The 22,283-nt window shown below is 43.3% G+C and overlaps 1 protein-coding gene across 1 annotated transcript in view; it reads left to right on the top strand.

Annotated features, from left to right (window-relative positions):
- The window catches only part of tpra (translocated promoter region a, nuclear basket protein), a 169,406-nt gene that overhangs the window by 36,775 nt on the left and 110,348 nt on the right, over positions 1–22,283 (top strand). The window contains 4 exon segments of the mRNA XM_034183752.1: positions 8,375–8,537; positions 10,670–10,804; positions 19,072–19,212; positions 21,389–21,590. Of these exon segments, the coding sequence (XP_034039643.1) occupies positions 8,375–8,537; positions 10,670–10,804; positions 19,072–19,212; positions 21,389–21,590 (641 nt within the window).

Consider the following 22,283-nt stretch of genomic DNA (forward strand, 5'->3'; position numbering starts at 1 on the left):
GCTTTTTCTGGGTTAATTTGTCCCTCAACGAGCTCCACTTCTTTATACAATCACCAACTTCCAAACCAATGGTACGGTACATGCAATTTCCCTCCATGAATTGTGGGTAATTTGAGCGTCTTTTTCTGACTCAGTGTTGTGAAGTTGGTCATATTTACGCACTTTTCTGCCAAACGTTTTTGATCCCTGATGTAAATGTAATTGGTGAGCACACTGCAAAAACTTTTAGATGGGCGAGGAAGGAGTGAAACCGAAAAAGTGACCCATCACAGCCCTTTGTAATCTCTGTCAAAACGGGTGCACAGGTTCAAAGCTTTGCAGAGGACTCTGATCTAAAGTGGTTTGGTTCGTCACACCCAGGGATATGTGTGAAACTTATGACCATATTACAGTGCAGGCAACAAGCAGAATTTTGTTAATAATCACCCATCAGAATCTGAACCCGGAAACGTCTGGACACAAATGCTGGACATAGACACCAGAGTTTGATGTTTAAAAGGCTTTAGTCAATATGCTTGCGGAAGTCAGAACACAAGTTGGCAGTCCAGAATAAGCAGCAGTATCAAAATCATCAGGCCAAGGCGAGGTCGAGGAAGCAGGCAGGAAGATCACAAACACAGCAGATCAATCAAAAATAAGGACTCTGTCAATATCTGGAGAATATTTTAGGCAATCCAATCCAATGGTAACAGATTATCTGTGGAATGGCGAAAAACCAAGGATAAAATTACAGAAGTTGTATATAATAAGAAGGGATGGCGGGCTGTTGTTGCCAAATGTGGAACTGTACAACATTGCCTTTGAGATGAGCAAACTTGTGAATTACTGCAAAAGGGGGGATACTGATATCGGATGGGTAGCTATTGAGCAGGAGAATACCGCTCCCTTTAGTCCATTTGATATTCTGACACAAAAAAATCCATGCAAAGGCCAAGAGCCTAATCCAATTTTGCAACATTCTAAAAATGTTTGGACTAAATTTCATAAACCTGTCAGGATTTCCCCTTATAAACAGTAATATTCATCACTTTGGAACAATCCAGCAATAAAAATTGGAGGGAAAGTTGTTTTTTGGGCTTCCTGGCTATCTAGGGGCATCAGAAGCATATCGGCCCTTGTTGAGGACAAAACAGTCAAAGCTTATCTGGATTTCAAAACAAAATTTAACTTGGGAAATAAATGAATTTTGGAAATATCTGCAAATGAGAAGTGGTTTGAGTAAGATACTTAAGCAGATATCTGATCAAGACAATGTTGTACAGACTTACCTTAAAGTGGATATGACACTTAAAGACAACATAGTCTTATTACATGTAACAAAGGTTATATAATTCGGTCAACCTAAGCATTTTTGGAAAGATGGACGCGGTTCTCCCGTTATATACAACATTGAACGTCCCGCCAGTGAAAAATGTGCACGCCTCGTGACCAGCTTCCCGCTGAGCAGCAAGCCTGAATATGCATTCGTTGTACACCGTATGGGCTTGCGCGCCTGGCAGCCGTTGTTAACACTTTTTTTAGCGGCAGAAACTTTGATTAAACACAGCTCTCGGACTTGTTTGTCTATGCCTGACCAGTGTGTCATAGCATATTGCACAAACACAAGGTCAAAAGGTTTTAGCCTTTTCAAGTCTAGGCAGATTGATCAAAAGCCGCAGTGTTGTGCGATGCATGAAATGTCAGGCTGCCGCTCGCTCCGCTCGCACATGCATTTGGTCCCGACAGCAGACACTTTCCTCTACTGTCTCCATGTTCTCGCACCACTCACAGGAACACCTAAAATGTCAATCTCAAATAATATGTTCACAATAATCTTGAAATGGTCAAGGAACTTGTAAAAATATCAGTGCAATATGTAGTAAACACGGCGGCGCCATGTTCACTGTTGTTTTCGGTGATCTTTTTTCGAAACTTTCGCCGTTTATTTCCTATTCTTTCGTGAAAATAACGTAACTAAACACAGATGAATGCAATGCCAGGCACTTGAAAACGGCAAAAATCCAAAGGTAATGACAGTGGTCCACAAGTAGTAGCTACACTGTCGCGGCTCCGGAACAATAACAAAGGCAGTAAACAGACGTTAGAATCGAAAATGCTATAATTATAGTGTTATAAACAGCACCAACAAAAATCAAAGCCTCCCTTACCATTCCGTATTCTGCAGCCTTTCAAAATCCATCGGAATTGGCACTTCTCTTGCCTCTGCTTCAGCTCCGCCATAAGTTCCGTCGGCATTATTTTCCAGAATGCTCCTGGTTTGAATGTTCGTCCGAAAGATACGGCTCCAATCTGTAGGCTCTAATCACTGCTGCGACATCCACAGGATCCGAGTCAGTCTCGATTTCCTCACAGAAATAATCCACACTTGAAGAGTCAGAAAAGTTCTTGACCTCATCACTGGCCATGCTGAGGTCAATCTGTTCCTGTTGTCAATCGAACAGACAAAGACGGGACTCTACATGTTGTGACGTCACGGCATCACGTGACCACTGATGGAATGCTGCCAGTGCGCTTTCCAAGATACACACTTTTGACAAGCTGTGCAAACTTCTTATTTCTCAGTGATAATGATTAAAACCACTTTCAACTATATTTTGATATTTATATCAGTTTTACCTAATTTTTTAGGTGTCATGTCCACTTTAAATTACCCCGAAAGTCTCAGTCAGCCTCTATGTTTTATAAAATGTCATCTAGAGCATTGTATGATAAAAGTGAGACTCTAGGACTTGTTTGGCAGAGGAATCTGAATGAGGACATTCATAAGGACTCATGGCATACGATAATCTCCTCTGTGGGATGGTTCACAGGAGAAGCACGAGGAAAACTCACTCATTATAAGATTCTTCATAGATTTTATACACCTACACAGCTTTTTTAAATGGGCATCCTTAACAATAATATGTGTTGGAAGTGTAACTGCCAAGAAGGTCCATTTATTCATGCTATGTGGGCTTGTCCTGTGGTTCAGCCATATTGGAAAAGAATAATTAAAACATTTGAGGAATGGTTGGGTACACGCTTGCCTGAGTCTGCTCAACTCTGTCCGTTGGGAGACAGAACCTGTCTTCCCAATATTGCTAAAAGTAGTAGTGCTCTGGTGCTAACAGGCTTTGTTCTAGCCGCTAGAGTTATTCTTCGAAAGTGAAAAAATACAGAGGCTCCTGTCTTTAAGGAATGGGTTAAAGCCATGACGGATATAGCTTCATATGAACTTTTGGTTGCCGAACTACAGAATCGGAAAGAATCACACTTACAAGTCTGGGAAGTATTTAGATCTTATCTAAGGAGTTAGACAAATTTTGTTTAATTTCTGGTTAATTCGGTATACTTGTATTTTGGTTTTAATGTACATTTGGAGTAGTGTTGCTGTTATGTTTAGCCTGTGCTGTTCTGTTTTTGTTTGATGTTAAAACTGAATAAATACTTTAATAACAAAAAAAAAAAAGGACTCTGAAGAAGGCTGGAAGCGAAGGCGATAAACCACAATGATCTGGTGGAGAGGAAGTGAACAAGTTGAGGCTTGAGAAACAAGTGTGAGGGAGTGATCAGAGTGTGGGAGTGGAAGAGCAGAGAGAAACGCCCACCACCAAGCACGAAGTAACAGACAAGAGAAGCAGTTACAGCAGTTTACATGTTTATTAGACCCCATTCCTGCCAGGCTGCTCAAGGAAGTCCTACCATTATTTAATGCTTCAATCTAAATATGATCAATCTATCTTTGTTAGTTGGTTATGTACCACAGGCCTTTAAGGTGGCAGTAATTAACCATTACTTAAAAAGCCATCACTGACCCAGCTATCTTAGCTAATTATAGGCCAATCTCCAACCTTCCTTTTCTCTCAAAGATTCTTGAGAGGGTAGTTGTAAAACAGCTAACTGATCATCTGCAGAGGAATGGTCTATTTGAAGAGTTTCAGTCAGGTTTTAGAATTCATCATAGTACAGAAACAGCATTAGTGAAGGTTACAAATGATCTTCTTATGGCTTCGGACAGTGGACTTATCTCTGTGCTTGTTCTGTTGGACCTCAGTGCTACTTTGATACTGTTGACCATAAAATTTATTACAGAGATTAGAGCATGTCATAGGTATTAAGGGCACTGCGCTGCGGTGGTTTGAATCATATTTGTCTAATAGATTACAGTTTTGTTCATGTAAATGGGGAATCTTCTTCACAGACTAAAGTTAATTATGGAGTTCCACAAGGTTCTGTGCTAGGACCAATTTTATTCACTTTATACATGCTTCCCTTAGGCAGTATTATTAGACGGTATTGCTTAAATTTTCATTGTTACGCAGATGATACCCAGCTTTATCTATCCATGAAGCCAGAGGATACACACCAATTAGCTAAACTGCAGGATTGTCTTACAGACATAAAGACATGGATGACCTCTAATTTCCCTGCTTTTAAACTCAGATAAAACTGAAGTTATTGTACTTGGCCCCACAAATCTTAGAAGCATGGTGTCTAACCAGATCGTTACTCTGGATGGCATTTCCCTGATCTCTAGTAATACTGTGAGAAATCTTGGAGTCATTTTTGATCAGGATATGTCATTCAAAGCGCATATTAAACAATATGTAGGACTGCCTTTTTGCATTTACGCAATATCTCTAAAATCAGAAAGGTCTTGTCTCAGAGTGATGCTGAAAACTAATTCATGCATTTATTTCCTCTAGGCTGGACTATTGTAATTCATTATTATCAGGTTGTCCTAAAAGTTTCCTAAAAAGCCTTCAGTTGGTTCAGAATGCTGCAGCTAGAGTACTGACGGGGACTAGCAGGAGAGAGCATATCTCACCCGTGTTGGCCTCTCTTCATGGCTTCCTGTTAATTCTAGAATAGAATTTAAAATTCTTCTTCTTACTTATAAGGTTTTGAATAATCAGGTCCCATCTTATCTTAGGGACCTCGTTAGTACCATATTACCCCATTAGAGCGCTTCGCTCTCAGACTGCGGGCTTACTTGTGGTTCCTAGGGTTTGTAAGAGTAGAATGGGAGGCAGAGCCTTCAGCTTTCAGGCTCCTCTCCTGTGGGACCAGCTCCCAATTCAGATCAGGGAGACAGATACCCTCTCTACTTTTAAGATTAGGCTTAAAACTTTCCTTTACGCTAAGGCTTATAGTTAGGGCTGGATCGGGTGACCCTGGACCATCCCTTGGTTATGTTGCTTTAGACGTAGACTGTGGGGGGGTTCCCATGATGCACTGTTTCTTTCTCTTTTTGCTCCGTATGCATCACTCTGCATTTAATCATTAGTGATCGATCTCTGCCCCCCTTCTCGGCATGTCTTTTTCCTGGTTCTTTCCCTCAGCCCCAACCAGTCTCAGCAGAAGACTGCCCCTCCCTGAGCCTGTTTCTGCTGGGAGATTTCTTCCTGTTAAAAGGGAGTTTTCCTTCCCACTGTGGCCAAGTGCTTGCTCATAGGGGGTCGTTTTGACCGTTGGGGTTTTTCATATATTGTATGGCCTTGCCTTACAATATGGCGCGCCTTGGGGCAACTGTTTGTTGTGATTTTGGCGCTATATAAGAAAAAAAGTTGAGGTTGAGTGTGAGTTACAGAAAACCCCAAGCAGAAAAAGCATAAGCAAGGAAGACACCACACAGAACACTAAAAACAAAAATATTCATAATAAAACACCAAAACACATCCCAGAACACCAAACGCTGACATCACTGGCCTTGAATTACGACCTGCCTTGTTTGGGTCCCATGTCTGAGCACGGTTTGGAAAAAAATAAATGCCCGGTCTTTTAATCACAGAAATTTTGTCCCACTTTCCTCGAATCGGTGAGTGTCAGTGATGAACTTCATTTCGTATCCCTGTTACTGGGCACATCCAGACTGCTCTGTCCAGTATATGCAAGGGGTTTTTAAAGGAAATGCATTGCGATTGGACAGGACGTTTTGTCCGATGTGAGCAAAAATCCATTATACAAAATCTAGTATATACAGTGTTTATTGCATGGAAAACCATACAAAAGCACTGAGACTTTTGCTTTTGTCCAGTGAGGCCGCTCACCTGCTCTATACAATGCACTTTTCAACTGTATTTTACTGTGATTTTTTTTTTCACTGAATTCAAGCATTCTTTTTATGATCTTAAAATTTTTACATACGTTTTCAGCTTAAAAGGTAGATTATTTACAATGAATAATATGAATGTTGTAGTCCTTGTCAGAAAAAGATTAATTTGTGAGTGTTTTACATGAATAAGCCAGATGAAGTTACTTCTGTTATTTATGAAGGAATAATGTTCAAACTGGGTGATTGAAGTTGCTTGCATGAGTTAAACTTGCTGTGTTGCCTTTAAGATGACTTCAGTCAGAGTTGAGCATCTGTACATCATGAAAGCACACAGCCAGCAGAACACTAGTCTGGAGGTTTTCTTTGCGTCCAATAACAACAGCAGTGTGAAGTTCTACTTTGAATTCAGGGGAGCCACTCCTCTGGGAAACACCTTGCCGGGATGATCGTTATATTGAACATTCAGTAGTAACTTTTTGAAGAAAACTTTAAATTTCATTGGTGGACTAATAATTTTGTCCTCCTCTGTATGGGTGGGTCCAGAGACGTATTGTTATGGTGCGTGCCTCTTGTTAAATGTCTTGTGAAACATTGTGTGCTTGTTCTATTATTGTTTCTGTGTAGGCTCTCAGTTGTCCAGGTGGTTTCCATAGTAGAGAAGCTTGAGTCTTCGACTGGACTGGGTTGCTTGACGCGAGGACGTTTCGCTTCAAATCGCAGACGCTTCCTCAGCTAAAATCCTTGCTCTGGAAGTCTGACTTCTGTCTGACTCTTGTAGAGACGAATGAACAGAAGCCAACAAAAGCTGGAGTTTTAAACCTAACCAGACCCCTCCTACTGAGAGGCAGACTGCTATAGGCTAGTGACTAAACAATAGCTCTAATTAGCAACTATTGTGCTCTAGTTAGCACTCTCCTAATGACAGGGCAGCTGTCCCTCCTAATGATGGGATGGATGCCTTTCTTGATGGCTCCTTCGATGACTCCTGATGACGTGAATGACTCATTACCATGAACAAAAGACTGAAACTCATTTGACCTGAGTACCCCATTGTAAACAGGGGACAAAGCATGTCTCAGACCCCCTCCCCGGTTAAGGCTGGGTTTCAAACGTTTCACAAAGAATGCCTCCTTGACCCCTCTCTCAAACCATTTCTTTTCTCTGGCTAATATTTTAACTTCCTTGTCCTCAAACGTGTGGTTATTGTCTTTAAGGTGGAGATGAACTGCAGACTGAGGTTCACTGGCGCCCTCTCTGCGGTGCTGGTATAGTCTTTTGTGTAAAGGTTGCTTAGTCTCACCTATGTAGTGTTCGTTACAGTTTTCCTGACATCTGATAGAATATACTACATTGCTCTGTTTGTAACTAGGGATCATGTCCTTAGGGTGAACTAATTTCTGTCTCAAGGTGTTAATCAGTTTAAAGTAAACTGGGATTTTGTGCTGTCTGAAGATCCTCTGTAGTTTTTCCCCTACTCCTGCTAAATAAGGGAGAGACACTCCTCTTCTTCTAGTCTCCATCTCCTGTCTATCTGGTCACTTTGTTCTCTGGGACCTCTGCACTTTGTCCATGGACCATCGCTTTCCGGACACGTTGTTGTTCTTTAGCCCTTCCCTCTGCAGTTGTGGGCACCTGTAGGGCTCTGTGTTGAAGCGTCCTGATCACCCCGAGCTTGTGTTCAAGGGGGTGGTTTGAGCCAAAGAGCAGATATTGGTCAGTGTGAGTTGGTTTTCTGTAAACCCCTGTCTGAAGCTGCCTGTTCTCTCCAATCGTAACATCACAGTCCAAGAAGGCTAAATGGTTGTTTCTGGCATCCTCACGTGTGAACTTGATGTTGGCGTCCACTGAGTTGATGTGTTCTGTAAAGTCTTCAACTTCCTGTTGCTTGATTTTAACCCATGTGTCATCAACATATCTGAACCAGTGACTGGGAGAGATGCCCGTGAAAGACGTCAAGGCTGTCTTCTCCACTCGCTCCATGTACAGATTGGCCACAATGGGGGATACCGGAGACCCCATCGCACAACCATGAATCTGCCTGTAGTAATTCCCCCTAAACAGGAAATACGTGTTGTTGAGACAGATCTCCAAGAGTTGGCAGATGTGGTCTGGTGTGAGTTTGGTCCTTTCAAGTAGAGACACATCCTCCAGCAGTCTCTGCCTCACAGCTGAGATGGCCTCAGCGGTGGGGATGAGTTACCCACTAGAGGAGCCAAAATCCACTTGAGGTGCTTGGCCAAATTTGTACGTGATGGAATCTGTGCTTGGCCTATTGTATGTAGCACAGATTCCATTATCTGTTATTGGTTTATCAGTTAGGTTTGTCTCTCCCTATTTTAGGTATGAGATGGTCCAGGAGACTGTATCAGCCTTCCGCAGAGAAATCTCCATGCTGCAGGAGAGGAACCAAAAAATGGCTGCAACAACACAGCGACATGAACACATCATCCATACAATGAGTCAAGACCTGCGCCAAGCTAATGAAAAACTGGCACTGGAAGAGGTCTGGAATAAAAAGTGTTGAATGAATGATTGAAGGATAGCTAGATAACCAGTGCTGTCAGACAGGGTTACCTAAAAGATTAAAAAACTTGATAAAAACCCACTTTTTAGTGATAAGTTGTGCAAAGTTAGTGTTGCTGTGAGATATGTTCACGCTAATTAAAAACTGAAACACTATTGAGCTTCATAGAGAGCTACCTTTATTTATTTATTTATTTTTATTTATTGATGTTTTATTTGAGTCTGATTTGCCACAGTAAACTTATTTTATATGCTTAGACAGTTGACAAAAAAGGTTCTTAATTGGTCTTATCATTATTCGTTACAATGTGTGATTTTACAGTGGATCCGGAAAGTATTCAGAGCGCTTCACTTTTTCCCTAAATCAAGTAAATTATTTTTTTTTTCCTCCTTTAAAATGCTACACATGACACCCTATAATGACAACATGAAAAAAGTTAGTGAATTTTTGGCAGATTTCCTACTGTTTTAAAAACTTTTATTGTTGCCACTGTTATTTATCATGTGATTATTTATTTATTGATTTATTTTGTCTTTGTACAGCGCTTTGGTCAACTTTGTTGTTTTTAAATATGCTCTATAAATAAACTGGATTGGATTAGATTGGATGCACGTTTGGCAGCAATTACAGCCTCAAGTAATATTGAATATGATGCCACAAACGTGATGCACCTATCATTGGGAATTTTTGCCCATTCCTCTTCACAGCACCTCTCAAGCTCCATCAAGTTGGATAGGGAGTGTCAGTGCACTGCCTCTTTCAGATCTCTCCAGAGATGGTCAGTCGGATTCAGATCTGGGCTCTGGCTGGGCCACTCACAGACATTAATAGAGTTGGCCTGAAGCCACTCCTTTGATATCTTGGCTGTGGGTTTAGTGTCATTATCCTGCTGAAAGATGAACCATCGCCCCATTTTAACGTCAAGAGCACTCTGAAGCAGGTTTTCATCCAGGATGTCTCGGTACATTGCTGCATTCATCTTACCCACAATCCTGACTAGTCTCCCAGAACTTGTTCCTGGTTCAACAGTTCCTGCTGCTGAAAAACATCCCCACAGCATGATGCTGCCACCGCCATGCTTCACTGTAGGCATGTTGTCTGGTTTCCTCCAAACATAACGCCTGGCATTCACACCAGAGAGTTAAATCTTTGTCTCTTCAGACCAGAGAATTTTGTTTCTCATGGTCTGAGAGTCCTTCAGGTGTCTTTGGTACACTCCAGGCGGGCTGTCATGTGCCTTTTACTAAGGAGTGCTTCTGTCTGGCCACTCTACCATACAGGCCTGATTGGTGGATTCCTACAGAGATGGTTGTCCTTCTGGAAGGTTCTCCTCTCTCCACAGAGGAATGGTGGAGCTCTGACAGAGTGAGCATTGAATTGTTGGTCACCTCCCGACTAAGGCCCAACTCTCCCGATCAGTTTTGATGGCCAGCCAGCTCTAAGAAGAGTCCTGGTGGATCCGAACTTATGCCATTTAGAGATTATGGAAGCTACTGTGCTCTTCAGATGGAACCTTTAAAGCAGTACAAATGTTTCTATACCCTTCCCTCAGATTTGTGCCTCAAGACAAGCCTGTCTTGGAGGTCTACAGACAGTTCCTTTTGACTTCATGCTTGGTTTGTGCTCTGACATGCACTGCCAACTGTGGGACCTTAAATTTAGACAGATTTAGACTCCAATTAAGCTGTAGAAATATCTCAAGGATGGTCAGTGAAAACAGGATGCACCTGAGCTAACCCTAACCCTGACTGTAAATACATATATGTAAATTCTTCATTTTTTATTTTTAATAAATTTGCAGAAATCTAAAAAAAAAAACTTTTTCGCATTGTCATTATGGGGTATTGTGTGTAGAACCTTGAGGGAAAAAAATGCATTTTGTGTATTTTTGAATGTCTATAATATAACAAAATGTAGAAAAAGTGATGCGCTGTGAATATTTTCCGGTTGCACCATAGGTTCTGTTGAAAAGTACTATTGATTCAGATTCATTTTTAAATATTTGAAACACTAAAAAAATTATTTCTTGCACTTCTTGGCCATGTTTTTTTTTTTCTTCTTGTCTACATGTTAAAATTTAAACCTTATTTATTTTAACATCTTGTTTATAGGTGCGTGTAGAAAATCTGACTAAAGAGAGAGACATGCTAAGACAGGCAGAAAGTCGGCTCAATCGAGAAAAAGAGGCAATGATGGCTGAGCAACGTAACCAGAACCTACTGCTATCCAATCTGAAGACAATACAGGTAGTGTGTGTGTGTGTGTGTGTGTGTGTGCATGTGTGTTTGCGTGTTTTTGCATTCCATTCTTTCATTTTCAGTCAGTTAAACATGATTGGCTCAGCTACACCAGCCTGAATAAGGTTTCACAGCTGAAAATCTATGGAAGAATGAAAAACTTAGTTGTGAGTGAAGAAATTGCCTGCAGCTCATACATGCTTTATTCTGTTTAAATTATGTTTAACTGTCTGGACTCAAGAATCAACTCTGGTAGAAACCACATTCAGGGATAAAGCACAGTGATGGCATCACCTTGAAATCACACACACACAAAAAAAATGTAATTTACTGGGAAGAATAGTTGGCATTTAGGGAAAACTGAACTAATGGAATAGAGATATCCTTAAATGTGTTATGAATGATTTTTCTGCGACTAGATGTTGCACTACACTACTATGTTTCAGGGTGTCAACAAAGCTTCTCTTCCTGACCCCTACGCAAACCTGTCCCCTTCCTCTGCACCAAGCAGACTGAATGACGTGAAGGTTTTTGACACGTCTTACAGCTATATGTGTGGGAAAAGCCAAATGTATGTTGATTCTATTTGAACTATATTCTTTGTGAGAGGCATTTTTAGCCTCTGTGATCTTTGGCCCACTTTCTGCAGATTGGCTGTCTTCTGCAATTTTGGAAAAAAAATTCAACAGCTGTGATGTGAGTAGTGAATACTGTGCTTTATAAATTGTGGGGGAGTGGGGTGGCAGTGGTTTTACAAGGCATGACTTGCAAGCACTATACGTGTATGCATGGCCAGATGGAGAATGTAAACGGGAAAGAAAAGCTCTTTGTACACAGGGAGTGCCGCTTCATTCTCTGGACAGGACACCTTTAAAGGACTAAATGTTTTCAAATAAAATAGATGTTGGCAACCATATTAATGTGTAAAATATGAGTTAGGGCATCTTTAAAGGTATAGTGCCACTGTTTTTTTTTTTTTTAAGATTAAGTCTTAAAAAATTTTGGAGCTTTCCCAAACCATAATCCCAGACAGTCTGTGAATTCTTCAGTCTGCAGACAGGACATTTTTTTTCTCTTACTGCACATTTCATTTGCACTTTTATTCCTGTGACTTATTCAGTGTTTAGTGTATATGTTTATACATGCTGTACAGAGAGCATGCAGCTCAAACCGAAGTCAAATCGAGAGTTACGAATGTAACTACGGTTCTATGAATTCCCGATGACCGCCAGAGGGCGGTGCTTTAGCACCTGGATGACTTAATACCAACAAGGTCACGAAGAGTCACGCTCACCTCGCATCAGCAGTGGGGAGTGGAGGTAGACAACACTGCCAAAGTCACCGCAGGAGGAGCAGCCACATTCAGTCTGTAATAGCGGGTGAAGGTACAGGACGAAGCCCACGTAGCAGCAGCACAAATATCACTCAAAGGGACACTTCTCAGTGCAGCCCAGGAGGTGGACACCCCTCTGGTGGAATGGCACGTAACCTTAGGAGGCTGAAGACCTCTGGACCTGTATACTTGTAAAATGGCATCCACGACCCAATGCGAGAGTCGCTGCTTTGAGACAGCACAGCCTCTTTTGTGATCACCGTAACACACAAACACAAGCATCCGTTTTCCGGATCCCGGCAGTTGCACTAATGTACTGCTTCAACATTCGGACAGGACACAGGGAACCTGAAACAGACGGGACATACACATGCGGATCCTGAAACATGCGGGACATACACAGCCAAGGAAACTGGCTGGTTAACATGAAAGGTTGAAATTCTCTTGGGTAAAAAGGACGGATTAGGCCACAGCGTAACCCCAGATCCGGCAGAATTCCATCGCAAACAGTCCCCAGTGACTAATAGGGCATGGAGCTCTCCCACCCACTTAGCCGAAGAGAGTGCAAGTAGAAAGGAAGTCTTCAATGACACCCATTTAAGATCAGCACTTTCAACTAGTTCAAAAGGGGATAAGCTTAAACCCTCCAGGGCTAGAGGAAGGTCTCATGAAAGTACGCGTGCAAGCCTTGGAGGCCGCAAACGTAGAGCACCTTTCAAAACAATGACACACTAAGAGGTGTGAACCCACTGAGCAGCCATCAACATAGATGTGCCGGGCAGAGATTGCAGCAACATAAACCTTCAAGGTAGCGACAGAAAGTCCTTTCTCCAGCAGTTCTTGTAAATATTTGAGGAGAATAGGCACAGGGCAACGCTCCGGGTCTAACTTTTGGTTCTCACACCACCGCGCAAACAGCTTCCATCTGTTGTCGTACAAAGCCCTGGTAGAAGCAGCACATGCATTAAGGATAGTCTGAACAACAGCCTGGTCACAAGAACTTAACAAGGAGTCCGGCCCCTCAACGGCCACACATACAGTTGAAGGCGTTCTGGGTGAGGGTGCCAAATCCTCCCCTGTAGCTGTGACAACAAATCCTTCCTCTCCGGGAGAGCCCAAGGTTCCCCCTCGAGGAGTTTGTAAATCATGGGAAACCAAATCCTCCCCGGCCAGAATAGAGCAACCAGCAGCACCCTGTGGCTGCTCTGATCTATCCTGTGCAGTGTCAACATCAGCAGCAGGAGAGGAGGGAAGGCATGAAGGAGGCAATCTGGCCACGAGTGAACCAATGCATCCTGCCCCAGCGGGCTGTCTGGTTCCGAGAGGGAGTACCACCGTGGGCAATGTCGAGGTGCTTGAAGCGAAAAGGTCCACTTCTGCTACACCATACTTCTGTCAGATCATTTGGACCACAATCAGGTTCAGTCTCCACTCTCCCGGTGGTGGTTCTGTCTGGAGAGTAAATCCGCAGCGCTGTTTCTGAACACCGGGCAGATGAACTGCTCTGACACTTTGAAGGCAAGGCAACGCCCATAAGAGAAGCTTCCGAGTTTCTGCCAATGAGTGATTGGACCTGGTGCCCCCCCCCTGATGGTTTATGTGATAGACTGTTGACGTGTTGTCCGACCGGACAAGAACATGTCTTCCTCTCAGGGCCAGGAGGAGAAATGCTGAGAGCCATTCGCACAGCGTGAAGCTCCAGCACGTTTATGTGTTGGAGTCTCTCCTGAGGACTCCAGACACCCCTCACCATCCTGTGATTCCACACGGCCCCCCAACCTTTGAGTGATGCTTCTGTAACAACCACTTCTCGGCGAGAAGGGACGGAGCCTAGAGGGACACCCTTGCAGATGAAGTCCACGTTCCCCCAGGGTCTGAGGTGCAGAAGGCACTGGTTGGAGAGTCGTACAAGCCTGTGCTGATGCAACTTTGAGTTGAGGCCTAGGTTGTTGATCCATATCTGTAGGGGACATAAGAACAGAAGTCCCAAAGATACCACTAGCGACATTGCAGTCAATTTGCCCATCAACCGGAGCAGCAAACCAAAAGGCAGCGTCACAGCCCGTTGAATGTGTAAGACGAGACGAATTACATCGTCCACTCTGCGGGGATGGTGATGCAGTCATAATCAGGGAGTTGATGGCAATGCCGATGAAGGTTGTTTGTTGACTGGGAACAAGAGAACTCTTTGCAAAGTTCACTGTGAGTCCTAAATGAGAGACATGGTTCAGTAGAAGAGCTGTGTCGTGCGCCTGCTCCTGAGTCGGAGCGCAGACAAGCCAATCGTCTAAATAGGGTAGAATTCTTAATCCAAGAGCTTGCAGTGGGGCTAGTGCTGCAGCCATACATCTGGTAAATGTACGAGGGGCAAGAGAGAGGCCGAAAGGAAGCACCCTGAACTGGTATGCCTGACCTTCGAAAGCAAAGCGGAGAAACTGCCTGTGACGAGGTGCCACTGGCACATGGAAATAGGTGTCTTTTAAGTCGACACTTGTGAACCAGTCTCCTGGTGTGATTGTTTGAAGGACGTCTGCTGTGCGGAACATGTGAAACTGCAGCACTGTGATATAATGATTCAGACGTCGGAGATCGAGGATAGGACGAAAGCCGCCATCCTTCTTTGGAACAAGGAAGTAAATTGTATAGAACCCCCTGAGCTGGTCTGAACTGTGAACTGACTCTATGGCTTCCTTCTCCAGGAGTTCCAAAATCTCCCGTTGTAGTGCGGCAGACTGCACCGAGTTGGAAACAACAGTCATCCTCACCCCTTTGAGCTTTGGAGGACGACATCTGAACTGAATTCTGTAACCTTCGAACAAGGTTGAAATGACCCATGGGTCTTGAACTTAAGTCTCCCAGTGGCTGAGTTGATTTTGTGAAAAACGGCTGTGGGCCAAACGTTGGCAGTCAGACCCGACCACTTCTGCCTCGCATCCCTGAGGACCTCTGGGCGCGATTACTGGAAGCTCTGTGAAACCGTTCAGTTCTCGGGGGTCTGCCCGTAGGCTCCCGAAAGGCAGGCCGCTGGGAGAGCTGGCCCTCAACTGCAAAAGCTTGTGCAGCTCTGGGAGTCTGCGGAAGCCTGGATGTAGAGTGAAAAGCTGTAGCACGTCTGACTGGCTGAGGTCTGGAAGACCGGTGTAGGTCAACAAACTGTTGCAGAGATTTACTAGCCTCAACAGCACGCTCCAAAGTTTGTTGGACCGCAGGTCCAAATACTTGGCCTGGAAGAACCGGCAGCGAACGGAGTGTGCCTCTGCAGGATTCGGACAGGGGGGACTGCGCCCTTACCATCTATTGATGGTAAGGGTTGACATCAGTCTGCTAAGCTCTCTGGACATATAAGCAAAGGTTTGGAGTGAGGCATCACTAAGACTTTGCATAGTATCATCAACCTCTGCCTCCCTCAAAGACTTTGAGAGGGCAAGGGCTAAATGGGACAGTGAGTTGCCTAGGCGACCGATGCGAGCAGCTATGTCATAGCTTTTGGTGAGGAGGGCATCAGTGACCCTACACTGAGGTCGTGGGCAGCGGGCATCCGGCCGAGCAGCATCAGGTGGAGCCACAACCAGGTTTGCAATAATGCTGTCAACGGCGGGCATACGGTTCAGACCATACTGCGCCGAATCACACATAGAGCTAAGGGCTCTGCAGTCCTGCTATAGATGGGTCAATGATTTGGTGTCCACCCAACATCGGTGGAGCTCCTCGATATATGGTTGTGAAACTGGAACGTTGAACTCAGGCTTCTGAGTGACTTTGAAAAAGGCACTTGAAGCGGTGGTTTCCGCAGGGGGATTGTTGACCCCAAGCCTGGATAAAGCCAACTGAACAGCTTGCTTGACAAAGGATAGTCCAGGTCCGGTTTGCGGCAGGGACTCTGCTTCAGAGGTGTGAGAGCCCACTAATGAATGGCTTGGAGAAAGACCCCTCTCATCCTCATCCTCCACACAGTTTATTTCACTTGTCATGTACAAGGAATCAGTCGCAGCAATAGACACGACATCTTCCTCCTGCTGAGTAACCACATTGGTCTGATCAGCCTCATTAGGGACAACAGGAACTGTCACTGCATCCCTAGGCTGTAGATTCAGAAGCAAGGACTTAATCTGAGCAAACTCAGAAGTCAGCGTTTCGACCTTTTCATCCAAATCATGGTCATGAGTAACCTTCTTAGCAGAAGGGGCTCCTGCATGTGGGCGTTTACGGCTCTTTGGTTCCTTCCTGGGGCTGGATGCCAAAGTCGCACTAGATATTCCACTTTCCAATGCCGCAAGTCTAGCAGATCTCTCTGCCAGTGACATGCTGGCACAATTAAAGCAGGCATCGCCAGTCAGGGCTTCCCTCAGGTGTCCGATCCCAACACACAAGGGGCAAAACATATACCCATCATCTGGGCTCAAGGGAGCCAAACAGGTACTACAGCCATGCAACAAAGGCCCTGTCAACATTGTGGACTGCGTGCAGATGGCTAATGCAAGCCCTGACGGTTACAAATGGAAAGACAAAGCGTGAATCACATGCAGTGTAAATAGTAACACGAGGCACGGAGCGTGAAGCACTCACAGCCGTCGATTCGACACGAGGCACGGGAGGCACGGAGCGTGAACCACTCCAGCCACAGACTCGACACGAGGCACTGAGCATGAAGCACTCCAGCCGCAGACTCGGCATGAGGCACGGAGCGTGAAACACTCACAGTGTAAAAGCTAATACAAGGCCGGAGCGTGAAACACTCACAGCCACAGTAATAACACAATGCACACAGCCGAAAAACTCACAGCTCAAGTCCTAAGTCACTTAGAGCAACGACGACAACACTAGCTGCTAGCGGAGCTATTAAACGTAGCAAATGGCGGCAGTGCAGACAAAGTACTTCAAGGAGTGGAAAACACTCACGGCAAGCCCAACACAGTACACTATACTGGTTCTGATACACACAGTACCACGTAATTAACGGGGTTAGTGACACAACTAAACAAATAGCCAGCTTTCATTGAAACAACACAGCTAATGTGCACAGAGGAAAATACCCAGCAGGGCAGCGGCAAAGGCGCGCACCTGGCGTTTAGGAAGGTGTACTCACAACAGGCGTCAGTTAAAGAATACAAAAAATGGTGAAGCCGTGTCTCGCAACCTCTGGAGGACGTGTGCAGTGCACGTAGCTCCAACCGTAGGTGGGTTGCGAGGCTACAAGCGGCAGTCGTAGCTAAATGCGTTCTCAACCTCTAAGAATGCGAGAATGTAGAAAAGAAGCGAGCGCTGGGTGCGTCTGGTATATAAAGACAACCAGTGACGTCACCCAGGTCACATCCAATGGCGTGACTTTGTTGGTATATATTCTCGACTTCTGTGCTGCGCATATGTAGTTATCCAGGTGCTAAAGCACCGCCCTCTGATGGTCAGGAGGAATGAAATAGAATCCTTGTTTTCTGTGGATACTTGGCGAATAAAGACTATCATGATTCTGAATGTGAACACAGCCTGTGAAAAACAGCTGTGGAGTGCAGCGTTTCCACAAAACCTGTACTGATAAGTCAGCTGTGCAGCCTATTGATAAAAACGTATCAAATCTGAGCCAAGGCATTGTTTTAAAATAGTTAAACATGATTCAGTTAAAGTGAGCGTTCATTCACTTCATCTGCTGAGGTGTAGAGCAGCCAGTGTACCAAACCATGTTTAAAAAAAATATACAAACACACTGCATCACTTTAAATGCGCAATAAGTCCATTTCAGACGATCAGCTCGGACCCTCTTTCTTTTAAAAGGCTTTATTTTCCTCAGTGTGTGACTTTGTAAAGTTATAGCGTCGCCTGCTACATTGATTAGCTCTTACATTAGTTATGCACGTGCTCTATGGTCTCCTCTGTTTTTTTGTGGGAGTGTTACAGCGCCACATACAGGCTTGGCGTGTGTACTACAGCATTAAACGAAGCCTCGAGGCAAATTTGCCTCAAACATATTTTGTAATCGAATTATTTGAGTTACTCGATTAATCAATTAATATTGCATGATCAAAATTCCTGCACTGTGGAAACGATTTGGAAGTGATTTACAAGAAATCTGTATGTATGTACCTCTTCCTTCTGTAGTTAGTCTGCATGACAACCATGAACGTAAAGACAATATTCACTATGGAATTTCCCACCAGATAAATATGTCCTTTTCTTTAAAATGAGCTGTAATTTTGCAGCATGTTAGACAAATAAACCTACAATATAATGCTTGGATTTAGGTAGGAACTAAATTTTCTGTTTTGTGAAATTTGAAGGCCCTATAGCTTTTAAATAAAGCTCAAGTGGAGAAACTTTATTCCTTATGCTTCACCTTCCAAAAGGACACTGACCACAAGCATAAAACAAAGAGGAGTGTCTTTGTCACAGCTATGATGGTCTCTTATTCAGTGTTTGCATTCAACTCTAATGTGCTTTGATTTCTATATTTTTATTTATTGTATTTTCCTGTTAATGTAGTGTAATCATTATTCTAGGTTTTGGGAGAGATTACAAGTAGAATTGTACCAGCCAGTCATTAAGCTCTAAGCTGAATACTACATTCTTTATCATCAGCTTTGAATTTACAAGTATTGACCTAGAAGTAAATAATGCTACACAGGCCTGAGGCCTGATAGAGATGAGCATCTGTGACTCCTGCTAGGACTCTGCCAGTCCGATGCAGGTTGCATCTCAATCCACAAGTGGTACATATTTTCAACTGGGTAGACTGGGATAGTGCAGATGAAATGTCTTGTCAAAGGACACAGATAGGTAACATGACTTGGATTTAAACCCACATCTACATATATTTGGTAGGCCGGCTCCTGTCCCATTGAGTTACTCACTCTGAATGTCCTAGTATTTTCCCCCTTGAAATTGGTAAATTTATTTTCTCTTGTAATTTCTCTCTTTTTCTGCCATAATTGTTTTTTCTTCTTCAATATAGTTGACCATGGAGCGCACGGAGACAGAGAGTCGACATCGACTTAACAACAAGATAGAGGGCTTAGAAAAGGAACTGGTTGCAATGAAGACTAGGTTGGACAAAGAAATAGCGCAGAGACATGCACTGGGACGCACTATGGATGTATGTGGCATCTTATATGTTCATATTGTACATAATACATGGTGATGAAGAAATGTTACTTTAACAATAACAAAAACCTGTAAGGTAACACTTGCAACAAGCTGATTACAGTCAGGTAGATAAATATTTTCTTAATTGAGATTTGAATCCAGGAAAATGTGAATAATTTATGGAAATTAAAGGCGTACATCAGAGATGGACATCTGTGTGTCAGAAAGGACCAATTGGATGCAGGTTTTCATTGCAACTGTTGGCCAGACTAATACTTCCTCTTTTTTATGAAAGTACTCTTACGCAGTGAAATCACCTGCTGAGGTGGCCTGTGACAAAACAAAACAAAATATGGAGACTGTTGGCCTTTTATGAAGCATGGTTTTTCATCTGTAGTGTTCATTCAGTCAAACTCAGAAGATTATAAAAAAGAATATATGAAATACGAGGTCTATTAGAAAAGTATCCGACCTTATTATGTTTTTCAAAAACCATATGGATTTGAATCACGTGTGATTGCGTCAGACAAGCTTGAACCTTCGTGCGCATGCGTGAGTTTTTTCACGCCTGTCGGTTGCGTCATTCGCTTGTGAGCAGGCTTTGAGTGAGGAGTGGTCCAGCCCCCTCATCGTTGTTTCATTGTTAGGAAATGGCGGAATGATTTGGGCTTTTTTTTCCCATCAGAATTTTTTCAGAAACTGTTAGAGACTGGCAGCTGGAAACCATTAGAAAAATTTATCTGGCTTTCGGTGAAAATGTTACGGGCTTGGTAGAGAATAAGGAGTGTTACTGTCGCTTTAAGGACGGCTCCCAGCGGCTGTGGGGCGCGCCGCGCTCCGAAGCCGCCATTGACAGGCTGAACGACCATTTCATTTCTAAACGGATGGCTGTCTGGATTCGTGTGCCATTTCTCTGGTTATCACAAGAGCTGGACATCAACCATTTGCTGGCAGATTTCACTTTTAACAAGAGATTTTGTCATGGAAAGCCGAGCGGAGGCTTCGCGCGTCACGATGGATTCGCTACTGGAGCGAGACAAAACCACCTCCGTTTTGGTCTCACAGGACGGCTTTGAGATGGTGTTCAGACAGCTGTCGGTGGTTTTTCCATTGAGTGATTATCCGAGAAATTGTGGATGTGCCTGGACATGCCAGAACATGTCCTGTGAGGCTTCATCACGGCGTTGCTTTTGCGCCATGCGGCACCGCCACGACGCGTGGAATTCCTCTGCACGTCTGTCTCAATGTGCCGAAAAAGTGCTGATGTCCACGTCTTTTCACAATTCCTGTGCTAGTCAGATGACATCCCAGATAAAACACAGCATCCAGTTTGAAAATGAACGGCACATTCCACTGTTACAGGAGTTTTTGTCATGGAAAGAGGAGCGGAGGCTTCGCGCGTCGCGGCATTGCACACAATGGTCACGGATCCATACAGTCATCCGTTTAGAAATGAAATGATCGCTCAGCCTGTCGATGGTGGCTTCGGAGCGCGGCGCACCACCAGTCGCTCTGGGCCGTCCTTAAAGCAACAGTAACACTCTGTAATCTCTTTGAAGCCCATAAAACTTTCACCAAAAACCATCTGAATTTCTCGAATGGTGTCCACTTTGATGTCCCTCACAGTTTCTGAAAAAATTTTGATCAAGCAAAGCGGCAGTCTCTAAGCCATTCCTAGACAATGAAAAAAACGACGAGAGGGGTGGACCACTCCTCACTCAAAGCCTGCTCACAGGCGAATGACGCAACCGACAGGCGTGAAAAAACTCACGCATGCGCACGAAGGTTCAAGCTTGGCTGACGCAATCACACATGATTCAAATCCATATGGTTTTTGAAAAAAATAATAAGGTCGGATACTTTTCTAATAGACCTCATATTTACCTTTATTTACCTGGTATTATGACAGAAAGTGATGCATTTTAGTCTAGTGGAATTTGGAGCAATCCACTGAACATGGAGATGGCTGAAGTCATTCATATTTCTCATTAATTAATGTTCTGTTTGTAACATTAGGGCTACAACCAGAGTTCTGCTAAAACTCTTAGTCATATATATATATATATATGTATGTATATATATATATGTATGTATATATATATATATGTATGTATATATGTGTGTGTGTGTGTGTATTTATTTATTTATTTGTACTTTTCTGTCCTTGTACTTTACCCTATCTTCAGGCCCAGTTGTTGGAAGCTAAAAAACAACTGGAGGCTCAGAATACCTTACACCAGAAGACCAGAGAGTTGTTGCGTAGTTCTGAACAGCAGGTGTCATTGCTGAAAACCCAGCTTGCTTCTGCCACATCTGATACGGTCACCACGACCAGTAGCGGTACAACACCCGTCACTAGGGCTTCAAGTCTCAGGGCTCCACTTCGAGGTAAATGACAGTTTTGCAAATAGCAAAGAAAAATTTAAATACCATTACTGTTATGGTAAGTGTAGATTCACCATATGGCCATATAATATCACTGATGTTACACTGTATCCATTTGTTAACACAGGCATGCACACATGGCACATAGTTTGTCAGCTCCAAATCATGGATATTTAAAATAGTCTATGTACGGTCAAATATACATGTGTCTCTCAAATCCGTGAGCTACTGCAACATAAATTGATGACTGCAGCTAAATTTCAGTGTGTTTGAAATAGCTGTGTGACACTTTATCATTTTTAGTGCTCATGAAACTGGTATTGACTGAGTGAATGCAGAAAACTGCTGTAAATCAGTTGCTCATCTGCAAAGAACCGTTATGTCTGATGCACCACCTGTGTGGCTGTGTTGTTACTGATACTCGCACTACAAGTCAAAAAAACGCATCTTTGTTAATGACATTGTTTTTAATAAAGGGAGCAATGTAAAGGAGGCAGAAAGCTCCAGCAGTGACTGAGAATAATGTTTTGATATAAAGTTCATCCAAAAAGTATTCACAGCACTTCACGGTTTCCACATTTTATGTTACAGCCTTATTTTAAAGATGCAGTAAATTCATTTTTTTTCCTCAAATGTCTATATATATATATATATATACAAGACCCCATAATGACAGTGTAAGAAAAGTTTTTTTTT

This window comes from Thalassophryne amazonica, chromosome 12 (genome assembly GCF_902500255.1).
Source record: "Thalassophryne amazonica chromosome 12, fThaAma1.1, whole genome shotgun sequence".
Classification (NCBI taxonomy): Eukaryota; Metazoa; Chordata; class Actinopteri; order Batrachoidiformes; family Batrachoididae; genus Thalassophryne; species Thalassophryne amazonica.